Here is a 15,869-nt window from a genome sequence, read left to right as displayed (position 1 = left end):
AGGAGACCACTCAAGTGGGGAGGGGGGGTGGGCGGGGAAGAAAAGAGTGAAATGGAATGTTTTAGTGGTAGCAAACAGTATAGTCGGAGGGGTCGATACCATTCTCTGCAGCCACGACCATGAGTTCCAAAGGCTATGTTGCTTGCCTGGTGCCAGGTTTAAGGACATCTCCTCACAACTGGAGAAAAACTTGGAGTGGAAGGATCCAGTTGTCGGGGTCTGCATAGGAACCAGCGACATAGGTAGAACTAGGAATGAGCTTCAGCTGAGAGAGTTTGACGTGCTAGGGTTCAAATTAAAATGCAGAACCTAAAAAGCGAATCATCTCTGGATTGTAACCCGAGCCACGCGCAAACTGGCATAGGGACAAGTAGATCAGAGAGTTAAATGCGTAGCTCAATGAGTGGTGTGGGAGGAAGGGGTTTCAATTAATGGGGCACTGGCACCAGTACTAGGGAAAGAGGGAGCTGTTCTGCTGGGATGGGCTCCACTTAAGCCAAGCTGGGACCAGTATGCTGGCGAATTGAATAACTAGGGCTGTAAATAGGGCTTCAAACTAAAAAAGCGAGGGCGGGGTGGGGGGGGGGCAGTGTCAGCTAAGAAGAAATATAGAAATCTAAATAGAAAAGTCAAGGCAATGAAGCATTGTAGCGATTTGGGTAAAGATAAGCTGAGTGTGACAGGAAGGGACAGAGTTCAATGGTAATAGTGCATCAGGTGAAAGCAAGAAATAATGGTAAAACGTTAAAATTAAAGGCTCTTTATCTGAATACATGAAGCATTTGTAACAAGATAGACGAATTAGTGGCACAAATAGAGATAATGGCTTTGATCTAATAGCCATTACAGAGACATGGTTGCAAGGTGACCAAGGTTGGGAACTAAATATTCCAGAGTACTTGACGTTTTGAAAAGACAGACAGAATGGAAGTGTGTTTTGTACAGCTCCATCATAACCTCCCTGCTCTTATATTCTATGCCTCGGCTAATGAAGGCAAGTATCCCATATGCCTTTTTAACCACCTTATCTACCTCTGATAATAAAGGATGACATAAGGACAGTAGTGAGAAAGGATCTTGGCTCGGAAGATCAGGAAGTAGAATCAGTATGGGTGGAGATAAGAAATAACAAGGAAAGAAAGTAAGGAAAGGACTTGCATTTATATAGCACCTTTCACGACCAATGGGCATCCCAAAGCGTATTGCAGCCAATGAAGTACTTTTTGAAGTGTAGTCACTGTTGTAATGTAGGAAACGCAGCTGCCAATTTGCACACAGCAAGCTCCCACAACAGCAAGTCTTTTAATGACCAGATAATCTGCTTTAGTGATGTTAGTTGATAAATATTGGCCAGGACACTGGGGATTAACTGCTCGTCTTCGAAATAGTGCCATGAGATCTTTTGCATCCACCCGAGGGCAGATGGGGCCTCGGTTTAACATCTCTTCCAAAAGACGGCACCTCCGACAGTGGAGTGTCAGCCTAGATTTTTGCGCTCAAGTCCTGGATTGGGACTTGAAACCATAACCTTCTGACTCCGAAGAGAGGGTGCTACCAACTGAGTCACTGGCTGACGAAGGGGCAGAAAACACTGGTTAAGTGAGTGGGCAATAAGGTGACAGATGGAGTGTAATGTGAGGAACTGTGAGGTTATTCACTTTGGCAGGAAGAATAGAAAAACAGAATTTTTTTTAATGGTGAGAAACTATTAAATGTTGGTGTTCAGAGAGATTTGGGTGTCCTCGTACAGGGGACAGAGAGTTAGCATGCAGGTACAGCAAGCAATTAGGAAGGCAAATGGCATGGGGGTTGGAATACAAGAGTAAGGAAGTCTTGCTACAATTATACAGGGCTTTGCTGAGACCACACCTGGATACTGTGCAGAGTTTTGGTCTCCTTATCTGAGGAAGGATATACTTGCCTTAGAGGCAGTGCAACAAAGGTTCACTGGATTGATTCCTGGGATGAGAGGGTTGTCCTATGAGGAGAGATTGAGCCTATACTCTCTGGAGTTTAGAAGAATGAGAGGTGATCTCATGCAAACACACAAGATTCTAAGGGGAATATAATTGCAAAATACTGCGGATGCTGGAAATCTGAAATAACAACAGAAAATGCTGGAAATACTCAGCAGGCCAGGCAGCATCCGTGGAGAGAGAAACAGAGTTAACGTTTCAGGTCTGGGACCCTGCATCAGAACTGGAAAAAGCTGGAGATGTAACAGATATTAAGCAGGTGCAGAGACAGGGGGGGGGGGGGGGGGCGGCGGGGTTAGGAGGGGAGGAAGAAATAGAAAGAAGATCCTGTACTTTTGTAAGAGGCAGGAAAGATAAAATGTTGCAAATGGGAATGGCAAAAATCATACTGCATGAAAAATGGGGGCAGGGATAATTATCTGAAATTGTTGAACTCAATGTTGAGTCCGGCAGGCTGCAAAGTGCCTAATCGAAAGATGAGGTGCTGTTCCTCGCGCTTACGTTGAGCTTCATTGGAACAATGTAATAGCCCGAGGACAGAGAGATCAGAGTGGGAGTGAAGCGGTGAATTAAAGTGACAAGCGACCAGAAGCTCAGGGTCACCCGTACGGACTGAACGGAGGTGTTCCGCAAAGCAGTCGCCCAATCTGCGTTTGGTCTCCCCAATGTAGAGGAGACCACATCGTGAGCAGCGAATACAGTATATTAAATTGCAAGAAGTACAAGTAAATCGCTGTTTCACCTGGAAGGGGTGTTTGGGGCCCTGGACAGTGGGAAGGGAGGAGGTAAAAGGGCATGTATTGCATCTCCTGCGCTTGCATGGGAAGGTGCCAGGTGAAGGAGATGGGCTGTTGGAAGTGATTGAGGAGTGGACCAAGGTAGATCCTGAGAGATTGCTTCCCCTGGCTGGAGAGTCTAGAACTGGGTGGGGGGTGCAGGGGGGTATAGACTCAAGATAGGGGTCGGCCATTTAAGACTGAGATGAGGAGGAATTTCTTCACTTGGAGGGTTGTGAATCTTTGGAATTCTCTACCCCAAAGGGCTGTGGATGCTGAGCCGTTGAGCATATTCAAGGCGGAGATAGGTATATTTTTGGACTCTAGGGAAATCAAGGGATATGGGGAATCGGGTGGGAAAGTGAAGTTGAGGTCGAAGATCAGCCATGATCTTATTGAATGGTGGAGCAGGCTCAAGGGGCCATATGGCCTACTCCTGCTCAAATTCTTATGTTCTTATTATTCACGACTGGATGTGGCAGGGTTGCAGACCTGATCAGTTGGTTATGGAAGAACAACAGAAAATGCTGGAAACACTTAGCAGGTCAGGCAGCATCCGTAGAGCGAGAAAAACAGAGTTAACGTTTCAGGTCTGTGACCCTTCGTCAGAATCATAGAAAGTTACAGCACGGAAGGAGGCCATTTCGGCCCATCGTGTCCGCGCCGGCCAACAAAGAGCTATCCAGCCTAATCCCACTTCCCAGCTCTAGGTCCGTAGCCCTGCAGGTTAGAGCATCCCAAGTGCACATCCAAGTACTTTTTAAATGTGGTTAGGGTTCCTGCCTCTACCACCCTTTCAGGCAGTGAGTTCCAGACCCCCACAACCCTCTGGGTGAAGAAATTTCCCCTCAAATCCCCTCTAAACCTTCCACCAATTACTTTAAATCTGTGCCCCTTGGTTTTTAACCCCTCTGCCAAGGGAAATAGGTCCTTTCTATCCACTTTATCTATGCCCCTCATAATTTTATACACCTCGATAATGTCTCCCCTCAGCCTCCTCTGTTCCAAGGAAAACAGACCCAGCCTATCCAGTCTTTCCTCATAGCTAAGATTCTCTACTCCCGGCAACATCCTTGTAAATCTCCTCTGTACCCTCTCTAGTGCAATCACATCTTTCCTGTAATGTGGTGACCAGAACTGCACGCAGTATCCTAGCTGTGGCCTAACTAATGTTTTATACAGTTGAAGCATAACCCCCCTGCTCTTGTATTCTATGCCACGGCTAATAAAGGCAAGCATTCCGTATGCCTTCTTAACCACCTCTTCTACCTGGCCTGCTACCTTCAGGGATCTGTGGACATGCACTCCAAGGTCCCTTTGTTCCTCTACATTACTCAATGTCCTACCATTTAATGTGTATTCCCTTTCCTTGTTAGCCCTCCCCAAATGCAGAACTGGGTTGGTTATGGGATCGCTTAACTCTGTCTTTAGCATACTGCTTTTGCTATTTAACATGCATTTAATCCTGTGTTCACCAGGTTGGACTATCATTTTCAGCTACATCTCCTCATTAAAGCAGAGTTGGTCATCTGGCTTGATGGTAATGGTAGAATGAGGAATATACTGGTCCATGAGGTTACAGATTGTGGTGAAATACAATTCCGCACTGCTGAATGCCCACAACGCCTCATGGATGTCCAGTTTTGAGCTGCTATATCTGTTCTTAATCTATCCCAGAGCACAGTGGTAGTGCCACACGACACAATGCTCTGTGTGAAGACAGGACTTGGTTTCCAGAAGGACTGTTCAGGGATCACTTCTACCAATGCTGTCATGAACATTTGATTCCCAACACTAAAATGTTAAAAATTACATTTTAAAAGTTCTTAGCCAATTCAATCAACTACTTGGTAACCAAGTTTGTTTAATATTAGTTACAGTTGTACTGCAGCTGGTCTAAATAAGTGGCAATGGTCTCATATCACTTGCCAGAATTTGATTTGGCCAACTTTACTATTGTGATCTATTTACAGCAAAACCACTTTGCATTAAAACAAGAACTAGACAATATAACCAACCTACTGAATACCATGCTACAAGAACTGATGTGTGAAATTTACTTGTGGCAGTCTATTTGGATTAATATAGATAGTCCCTGTGCAATTACAGTACCTATTGTGATCCTGGTATAAACACAAAGGCCTGGCTTAATCAACGGTTGACGTACCAGCCACTTCTCCAACATTGGAGAAGGTGACTCTGGGATAGGGCAGTTCATCTTAATTCAGTCTGCTAATCGACATTACTTTGGATGATAATGAAGACCAGAAACAAGAGTATCCAGTTCTCAGAAATTTTTGAAGTAGCGCTATGTTCCATTACTGGATAAGTACAGATTTTATAGCACCCATCCAAGCAGCTGAACATTAGCCCGGTTTTAAGATGTGCTACAGAATTAGCCAAAAAAACAAAAATGATTTGGCAGATGGAGATGATGAGACAATCTAAACAACACACAGCTGACTTTACCCAGTCAAATATGAAAAGAATCTATTCAGTTCACTGCAGCAGTGACTTTGAGAATAGCTCCAAATTGAACCGTTCTTAGAAGTTGCTCAAACAAGTTTCTATCGTCAGTTCTCATCCCATTATTTCCCCTCTCCAAGTCAAAATCATGTTTCACCCTTCTGTAGATAAAAAGTGGTTCCACATCATATCTACCAAACGGTTATCTAAAATCCAAGGTTAGGTATATAAAAAGTCCTACTGAAGTGTGATCACCCACTGAGCCAAATCAAAATTATACATAACGTGATCAATTAAAATCTCTCATTGACCCTAATGTCAAGAACATTACAGAACTGGACATTTTCAAATGGTGTGGAATTCCAATGTATTATGTTACAGAAGAATGCCAAGTCCCACACCCATATTTCTTAGAATTATTGAATGGTTACAGCACAGAAGGAGGCCATTCAGCCCGTCGAGCCTGTGCCAGCTCTCTGCAAGAGCACTTCAGCTAGTCCCACTCCCCTGCCATTTCTCCGTAGCCCTGCAATATTTATTCCTTCAGGTACTTATCCAATTCCCCTTTGAAAGCCACGATTGAATATGCCTCCATCACCCTTTCAGGTAGTGCGTTCCAGATCATAACTGCTCGCTGCATAAAAAAGTTTTTCCTCATGTCATCTTTGGTTCTTCTGCCAATCACCTTAAATCTGTGTCCTCTGGTCCTCGATCTTTCCGCCAATGGGAACAGTTTTTCTATCTGCTCTGTCTAGACCCCTCATGATTTTGAACACCTCTATCAAATCTCCTCTCAACCTTCTCTGCTCTAAGGAGAGCAACCTCAGCTTCTCCAGTCTATCCATGTAACTGAAGTCCCTCATCCCTAGAACCATTCTCAAATCTTTTCTGCACCCTCTAAGGCCTTCACATCCTTCCTAAAGTGTGGTGCCCAGAATTGGACACAATACTCCAGTTGAGGCCGAACCAGTGTTTTATAAATGACGTTTCAGCCATAACCCTTTATCAGAATGAAGTCTTTTGGTGGCACCTTAATTTCAGTATTTGAGAAAGCCTCAAGTAGAGGCCCATGGTGAAGGACAACATTTTTGGAGGTAGAGTCACCTTTACACCAATCTCAGGAATGCCAAAGCACTGTTCCTGTTCAGTTCTTTACACCAAAAAACTTCATTCTGATAAAGGGTTATGGCTGAAACATCACTTTTTCCCTTTCTTTACAGATGCTGCCTGACTTGCTGAGTGTTTCCATTATTGTATTGTTTTATGCCATCAAGTGACACCTACTCACCAATAACCTGCACACTGATACACAGTTTGGGTTCTGCCAGAACCACTCAGCTTCAGACCTCATCACAGTTTTAATCCAGAGATGGATGCAAGACCTGAATTCCAGGAGGAGAGGGGACAGTAGCTGCCCTCGCCAGCAAGGCAGCATTCGACTGAGTATGACCCCAAGGTGCTCAAGCAAAGCTAAGGTCAATGGAGGCCACCAACACACAGGATATTGCTCGAGGTCATCGGAGGCAAATCATCCAAGTCCCAGGGCATTGCTGCAGGAATTCTTCAGAGCAGTGTCCTCAGCCCAACCATCTTCAGTTGCTTCATCAATGACCTTCTCTCGAACGTAAAATACTGATGATTCCAGTGTTGAGATCCATTTACAATTCCTCCAATAAATAAGCAGCCCTTGCTGACCCTCGTCAAGGCATGGACGACATCTAGACTTCGGAAGACAAGTAATGACCATCTCTAACAAGAGAAAGCCTAACCACGGCTCCTGACATTCAAAGCACCACTACTGCCGATACCCCACCATCAGCATTTTGAGGGTGACCAAAACCTTAACTGGACCAGTCATATCAACAAAATGGCTACAAGAGCAAAAGAGAGGCCGAATGCTTTGCAATGAGTGGCTCGCCTCTTGACCCCTCAAAGCCTCTCCACGATCTACATGGTTCAAGCCAGGATTGTGATGGAATACCCATCACTCACTTCAGTGGAGGCAGCCACAACAATATTCAACAAGCTTGACACCATCCAAGATAAAGCAGTCCACCTGATTGGCATTCCCATCACTGAACTCAACATCTACCCCCTCCACCACTGTCGCACTGTGGCTGCAGTGTTTACTATCCACAGGATACACTGCAGCAACTCACCAAGCTTTATGTGACAGCACCTCACAGCTACTACCACTAAGAATGACAAGAGCAGCAAGCTCATGGAGAGTAGCTTGAAAGTGATGCTGTTCCCAAGTCACATATCATCCTGACTTGGAAATACATCAGCATTCCCTCATCATCACTGGATCAAAGTCTTGGAATTCCTTGCCTAACATGAGCATGTGAGCACTTTCAGTGGTACTAAGTGAACAAATAAAGAAAGAAAGATACAAGAGATATTTAAGTATTTCCTGGAAGATAAAATGATATATGCAGAGTATGATTGATTCTTACAGATGACAAAATTGCACCCAGAACTACAAGTTCTCCCCATCAACTATCATTTTCTGGCATAAATGGCAACAGCAACAACTATATTGAGCCCTGGGCAGACCAACATTTTTAGCTTTGCCTTCTGAAGGAGCCGAGTTTCGAATGAAATGTTACTGCACTGAAGTCATCAGCATGTTACAAATGCAACCTAGAAAGGCACCAAATTCATGAGAAGAATTTCAAAAGAAAATGTTGTGGTCAAGAGGAGAGCACAGTGAGTCATTTTTTGTCACAGAAAAGTGATGCACAGTGATGCATTGATGCCTCCAGATAAAATTAACGTCATTTTGCTGTGTTTGTAAACAAAATTTTAAACAAAATCTGGCTTGTCAAACACCTTCATGAATACTGTAGACCTCTGATTTTACTCTCTGGCCCTCAAAGCAGCATTTAATTTTGCATTTGCTATGCATCTTTTTTGTACATATTTGGTATTTGTATTAAGTTACATTGTAACAACATAGCAACAGTTTCAAGCAGAAGACCTATGGCCCACCAATCTACAGTATTCCCTTGGTGATTTTCTAATAACCTGAATCCCATTTGTTGGCAAAAACCTGTCCACTTCCTTCTTAAAACCCATTCAACAACAACTTGTATTGATATAGCACCTTTGGCGTAGTAAAATGTCCCAAGGCGCTGCACAGGAGTATTTAAGACAAAAAATTTGACATCACGCCACATAAGGAGAAATTAAGGCAGGTGACCAAAAGCTTGGTCAAAGAGGTAGGTTTTAAGGAGCGTCTTAAAGGAGGAGAGGTAGAGAGGTTTAAGCAGGGAATTCCAGAGATTAGGGCCTAGGCAACAGAAGGCACGGCTACCAAAGGTTGCGTGATTATAATCAGGGATGCTCAAGAGGGCAGAATTAGAGGAGCGCAGATATCTTAGGGGGTGGGGGGGTTTGTGGGGCTGAAGGAGATTACAGAGACAGGGAGGGGCGAGGCCATCGAAAGATTTGAAAACAAGGATGAGAATTTTGAAATCGAGGTGCTGCTTAACCGGGAGCCAATGTAGGTCAGCGAGCACAGGGGTGATGGGCGAACGGTTTCTTGTTCCACCACCTGTGCCGGTAATCTGTTCTGCATACTTGGGCATTTCCTATTTCTTTTCGTTGTGCTTAATGTGTAGGTATGACCCCTTGTGCTAAAATTCTGCACATGGAAGAAAAGCTTACTTGGAATTAATTTGTCCAAATCTTTCATAATTTTAAACGCTTCTATCACATCCTCTCTCAGTATTCAAAAGACCCAATGTAGTCAATCATTCCTCATGCGTCATTCCCTTAAATTCTAGAATCAGCCATGAACCCCTTTTCTGTACCCCTTCCAATAACAGAATATCCTTTTTGAAATAGGGAGACCAAAATTGCATGCAGTGTTCCAGATGTGGTCCCACCAGGGCCAAATACAGTTTTAAAAATAACCTCTCTGGATTTATGTGTTATACCCCTTGCTATGTTTCCCAACATTCTGTTTGCTTTAAAAAAGAAACTGCCTGGGAACATTGCGCTGATGGTTTTAGTGACTTGTCCACTAAAACTCACAAGATCTCTCTCCTGCTCCGATACCTTGAGTACATTCCCATTTAGCACGTAATCCACATCAACGTTCCCACTGCTCAATCTCATAACCTTACATTTCCTTAAATTAAAATGTGGCTGCCATTTCTCCGCTCACTGATCAAGGTCGTCAAGAGCCTTCTAAATTTCTGCGCGTTATTTGCCACAGCTACCAATTCGGTGCATCATTAAATCCCACATACTTCCTGTCTTTGAGTCATTTACTTGTGTTTCACCGTTACACTCACCCATGTTTCACTTGATCTGCCAACACGGCGTTTGGAATGACTGTTTTTGTGCAACACTCACACCCACTATTGGTGTTCAAATGAGTCATGTTGAAGCTAATCTATAACAGCTGCTTCCAAACGCGCCAGCAGCCGAACACACCCTATTGTAAAAAAAAATAGCTGGAGACTTGAGGTATTTTCTAAAATACACTTGTACAATTCTACATAACCAAATGATAAGAAATTAAGTCTATATTATATAAAATGTAACTGGTTGTAATATTTTAAAAGACAAGATAAAATATATCTCCACTTTACTCAAAAGTAAAATTGTAAACACTTATACTATGACTAAGAACAAGAGCTATGTTAAATATTACTAGTTTTCTTGCTTAAAAAAATGTTTTAAAAAAATTCTCAAGTGTCATAGTGATGATTTGCACAGCTAACCTATTAAAGGTAAGCTGCATGAAGTATAAAGTTACTTTAGAGAAAATATGAAATGGCAAATAGTTCACACGAATAACATTGAGAAAAACCATGCTTCTGGAAATGATAAGTAGTATATTCCACTAGCTCATTAGTCCTAACTACAATTATGGTACGATAGAGCACTAAATGTAATAATTATAATATACTGACAAGTCACGATTACTGGCAACATCGTTATTTCCAGGTTATAAAATAGCCAACTTTAGAATAATCCATTACATCTTAGGCCATGCATCTGGTAGAAGACGAACTTGAAACAAATTATGATTATTTATGATCACTGTGTCACTTATTTTGAGAAAAGCTACATCAATACAAGTTCTCCCTTCGCTATTTGTTCCACACATCACCAATTATTTGATAGTTCAGTGAAAACCTATTGTGCATTAGCTTCTCATACAAGTTGTCCCCAGTTAACCTATCAGATTGCTATCCATGTTCTTGGTCAGAATAGCAAATGATCCTTCCACGAATGACTCATCAAGTTTATCCACCCAAGCAGCTGAGCCACACAACTTCCCAGATACAATGCCCAAATTATGCTGAGTTAGCTAGCCTAGTTAGAGCAGCAATGAGGGCACTGCAAAGAGCCTGAGCAATTGTTGGGACATTTCAATTAGCACGACTGGGCTAAGAAAGAATAAAAATCAGCCAGTCATCCAGCTCCTGAATGCTATCCAGCAGGCTCTGCTGAAAGTCCACATGTGATGACAAGACTGGGCTCAATTCTGATGCCCCACACAGATGAAAGATCAGATGACAATTATTAAAGGTCAAATCTAACGATGAAGTATCAGAATGCAACTAGTGCCTGTAGAGTCAACACCTTCATGAGAGGAGCAAAAAAAACTGCTGAGAAACTATAACCTAATAAATTAATGAATACCTCATCAAACCTGACCCAGCTCTAAATGGCACCCAACATATATTTTGTCATTTCTATTACAATGAAATACTCTATCCAGCCCATGTATTCCATCATTTGCACCAGAGCACCACTGTAGGTCAGGGACACCTGTTGGTGGTGACGGGAGGCTTTGAACTTCAGAAATCCAAGCACCCTGTACAAGCTATCACAGAGCGATTGATTGGAGATGTCAGAGCCACAGATTCAGATTTTATTTTTGTTAATTCTGGGATTCACCATCCGTTCACAGGCCACCAGGCACACTAAACTGTGGCAGATTCTCGAGACCTCCTCCAGCAAAATGCCTTCCTCACTCTGGAAAAACTCACTGTAAGCGACCAACGAACCTGCAAAAAATGTGCCAACAACCCCTAAGCCAGAGGACTGGCCAGGAGCAGGGGAGCACCTTTGTGCTGGGCCACTGCACCCTCACCCCACAAAAGCAGAAAAATCTGGACTGTTGTCCATGCACACAACAGAATTTCCTTTTTTAAATGCAAAGGAATATACATCAGCCCCCAAGCAAAACATCCTTTTAACATTTAGTTTAATGTCTAGCCAGGGTCGTGTTGGAAGGACAAAGTGCAGCTCAGATCTCCTAATAAACTTACAGTGCAATGCTTCAACCAAAAAGGAACTTTGTTCATATCATTAAACACTACAATGGTGCAGATCTGAAATTAATTGCTCTGGTGGGTTTTTCATTCCAAGTAATATTCAAGCTGAATACTTATTTCCTAACCCACAAAATTTGGTCATTGATTAAGAATAGCTATTTCTATCAATGCTTTTATGCTTTGATCAGTAAAATACAAAACTTTTCAGAAGTTAAAAATTGGTGGAAATTAATAAATCTGTTTCTTCCCCCCATGCCCCACCCCCTGAAAAAAGGTGGCAGGGGAAAAGTGAACTGCTGACAAAGCATTTACAAGTCCATTTCTCAGTCAAACATTATTGGGCCCTCCTATTGTAGACTCTAGTGTACATTGATGTTAGGTGGCACTCACTATAACTTGCATTTATATTGTGTCTTTAACATAGAAAAACATCCCAAGTTGCTTCACATAATCAAATAAAAATTGACATCGGAGATACATTTCGTTGTATTGCACTATCAATGACAATAAAGTTGATTATTATTATTATTATTAGGAAGAGAGATGGGTTTTAAGGAGGGTCTTAAATGGAGGAGAGGAAGGTGGACAAAACACTTTACACAGCCACTGGCCTCCTCGTAGGACTGCTCCTGGGCCTGGCCAAAAAGGCCATTAACTGGTCCAGGCAGCGGGCGGCCGAGGGGGTCGTTCGGCCCGACTGCTTGCCTCTCTTCCGAGGCCAGGTTCGCGCCCGGGTGGCGCTGGAGATGGAGCACGCGGTGTCTGCCGGCACGCTCGAGACCTTCCGCGACCAGTGGGCACCAGTGACTGGAGTGCATTATCACCACCAATCAAACTTTAATTTAATTTATTAAGTTTCATTTAATGTATTTTTGTTAATTTAAAGTTTATTTGTTCGTACCCAAAAAGAGTACACAGCCACTGGAAGAAGAGGGAGGGGTGATTACTTCAGAATAGAAGATAAATAGTTGAGGAAGACCATTCAACCTATCTGACCTCATCCCTCTAGAAAAAAATATGCCCCCCCCCCCCGCATCACAGCATCCAACAGTCTCTTGAACAAGGGCTTTTGCCTCCGCAAGCTTATCCAAAAGTCTACTCCAACTATTAATCACTCCTTGTATGAAGAACTTCCTGATATCAGTGCTAAGATGGCCTTTAACCTATACTCCCTTGTTTGATTAAAACTATAACTAGTTGCATTTATATCAGCCTTTCAAATAAGAAAACATCTGCTTTACAGGGACTGAGAGACACTTTAAGCAGGAAGTTGGAAAAAGAAGTTACAGGAGAGCAAAGACACATTTAAAGAGTTGGTTTACTGGAGGCTTTTGAAGGTGGGGAGCCATAGCAATGCAGAGAGGTTTCAGAAGAATCCCAGAATGCACTGGTTTAGTGGTTGAATGACACTTTGAAGATTTACTTTCTCCATTATGTTTAATATACATTGTATCCCAACTCTCTCTCTCCTTCTCCACAGATTGAAGAAACCCAGTCTCAACACTCTTTCCTCATAACTCAATCCTCTACCACAAAAGATCAGCCTTGAAATACTTCTCTCCACCATCTCCAGAGTTGGAATACTTCCCTGGTCCCACCGTGACCAAAAACTGCAGTGTTCAAAGTACAGTCTGACAAGAGCACTGTAAAATCTCAGCATGACATCCTGCAACCCCTTACATGCTGAAAGCATTTCCACTGGATGGGAAATACACAGACTGCAGTTAGAATGAGCAGCAACAATAATGCTGATAGACAAGAAAATAAACACATTCAACAGGTTCTTTCTACGCGATCAGTTTCAAAATATTTTCTCAAGATGTGTAACGTCCTTTAAAGTGAAGCCTTCGACGCTGTCTCAATCAAATGACAACAACAGGAGTTCAATAAGTTACTGGGGGGAAATCTTCATTCAACAGTGAAAATCTTCGTGAATTCACGCCACCAAATTGCGCGGAATCTGTCGCGACCCTCGGCCTCCTGTCCGCAGTCGGATACACTTTGAGGTCAGTCGGACTGTTTCGTTCACAGACCCGCCCGCGCAGCAGCGCTTCACTTACTTTTGGTGGCTGCAATGAGCGCTTTCCCGTCCTTCAGCAACTCTTTAATGAACTTGTTGGTCTTTTCCAATTCGGCTTCGTGGGTTTTCAACCTTTCCCGAAAGTGAGGGCTCTCCAAATAACAGTCACTGAACTCCAACGGCTGCAGTCCCATTATTTCCCGCCTTTAAATCCTTGCAGACTGCAGTGGCCGGGATGCAAGAAGGGAACAAACTCGCCACAGCAGGCAAATGCTGAGCCTCGCACAAACTGGTGCCAAGGAATTGCTTCAAGAACACACTCACCCTCTGGGAGCGGTGTGACTGAGAACAAGAAGGGGATCAGAGACTGCACTAAACGGGCTCCAGAACTTGGCGACAAGTATCGAAGCGAGTGTTGCGATTCGCCAATTAGGAGATTGGAGCGGCTCGGGACAGTGCGGGGGAGGGAACACACACCCCCTCACACGGCGGGCGGAACCTTCAGGCTCTGGGGGAAGAGTCTCCTAAGGACCCTCCCCATCCTGAGAAGGAAAAGTGACGCTTTTTGTTATGTTTCGTGCGATTTTTTTTCGGTCAGCGGCAGAAAGCAAAACGGAACGACGTACAGCCCACTTCAAAATCACAGATAATGCAAATATTTGCCTCTGTGGCCACACCAAAACCAACATATTCGCAGTATAACTTTCTTTATTCTAGCCCCCTTGACATAGTAAAACCTCCTAAGATGAAAATTGAACAATATGCTTCTGCTCTGCTAAATAGACGTGGGAACAGTGAGAGGAGAGTGGGAAATCGATTTGACAAAAACATCTAAAGCAGCACGTTTGAAATATTCAAAAAAATAAATTGCACCTTTCTGTGGCTCAGCAGGTAAGCATACTAGTATGATAGCAAAATACTGCACATGCTGGAAATCCGAAATAACAACAGAAAATGCTGAAAAAACTCAGCAGGCCAGGCAACATTGGTGGAGGGAAAATAGAGTCAACGTTTCGGGTCAAACCCTTTGTCAAGACTGGAAAAGCACAGGAAATGAAATAGATTAAGAGGCCAGGCTGGGAGAGATCAAAAGAGAAGTGAAGAGACGTTAAGAGGTATTCAAAACGAGACGAGATGGTGATAGGACTAGTGGAGACAAAAGACAGCTCTAGATTAGGTGTGAAATGCACTGGTAGAATGGGAGACAGCTGCCATGTGGGAGAGAAAAAAAGGTGGGGGAAGGGCCAAAACAAAGGTGTGGATAAAAAATAAGTAAAAATGTAATAGGGGCCGAGGTTATGATCTGAAATTGTTGAACTCGATATTGAGTCTGGAAGATTGTAAAGTGCCTAATCGGAGTTAAGCATACTACTTGGACTGAACCATAGAATGCTAGATTGGATCCATGGTCCAATGTTGATTCAACTGATCACAGTCAAGAAGCAGTGTGCATTAATATTGATTTCAGTAGCCCTGAGCTGGGTGCTGGACCCATCCTGCTTTGATCTATAATAACAACAGAAAATGGTGGAAACACTCAGCAGGTCAGGCAGCATCCGTGGAGAGAGAAACAGAGTTAACATTTCAGGTCTGTGACCCCTCGTCAGAACTGAAAAAACTTACAGATGTAACAAATTTTAAGCAGGTGTAGAGGCAGGGAAAGGGATTTGATCTATATCCAGTGACCTCTGTTGGAATAAAAACAGAAAATGCTGGAAATACACAGCGAGTCAGTCAATATCTGACTGGTGAGTACAGACAAATTTACATTTTGTGTAAAGCCCATTCCACATTAAAGACGCTGTATAAATGAAAGTTGCTCAAAGTTCTAAAGAAAGGCCTGCACCCGAAACGTAAACTTGTCTGTTCTCTCCACAGATGCTAAAGGACCTGCTGTGGATTTCCAGCATTTTATTTTGTTTTAGATTTCTAGCATCTGCAATAATTTGATTTTTACTTGGCCTCCATTGTATGTCAACATGAGGTAAAAACAGGAAAGGTTTGGCTGTAATGGTCTCTATGGTCAAATAAGCTACAGCCACTCACTTTGCAGGATTATCATGAAGAATGACCACTTTTATGCAAAGTAATGGAGGACCAACTGTGGCCTGTGGAAGCATGAGATGGGTAAGGGGGGAAATCAGAGAGAAAATAGTTAACCAATTATGAGGCATTAAGAATGTAATTCTAAAGGTAAATGCTGTGAGGCTCTGCTCTCAATGTGCTACCTCACTCTACAGGGAGCACACATCGGAGCTCACAAAACTTACCTTTTAATGTCACAGATATATTGAGACTTGAGAGTTTAATCTGTGCTCAGTATTTTAAACTT

The 15,869-nt window shown here is 43.0% G+C and overlaps 1 protein-coding gene across 3 annotated transcripts in view; it reads right to left on the bottom strand.

Annotated features, from left to right (window-relative positions):
* arhgap10 (Rho GTPase activating protein 10) overlaps positions 1 to 13,985 on the bottom strand; it is a 247,780-nt gene extending 233,795 nt beyond the window's left edge. Inside the window, exon 1 of one of the 3 annotated variants that reach the window (XM_086011545.1) lies at positions 13,578 to 13,985. In XM_086011545.1, the coding sequence (XP_085867671.1) occupies positions 13,578 to 13,731 (154 nt within the window). In that variant the 5' untranslated portion in view covers positions 13,732 to 13,985. The remainder of the gene's footprint in view (positions 1 to 13,577) is intronic. The other 2 variants (XM_086011527.1, XM_086011535.1) reach the window with 2 other exon arrangements.
* Positions 13,986 to 15,869: the final 1,884 nt, after the last annotated feature.

Source organism: Somniosus microcephalus, chromosome 2 (genome assembly GCF_052327205.1).
Source record: "Somniosus microcephalus isolate GS21.2 chromosome 2, FLI_Smic_1.0, whole genome shotgun sequence".
NCBI classification, from domain to species: Eukaryota; Metazoa; Chordata; class Chondrichthyes; order Squaliformes; family Somniosidae; genus Somniosus; species Somniosus microcephalus.
This window is presented reverse-complemented; position numbering and strand designations above follow the sequence as displayed.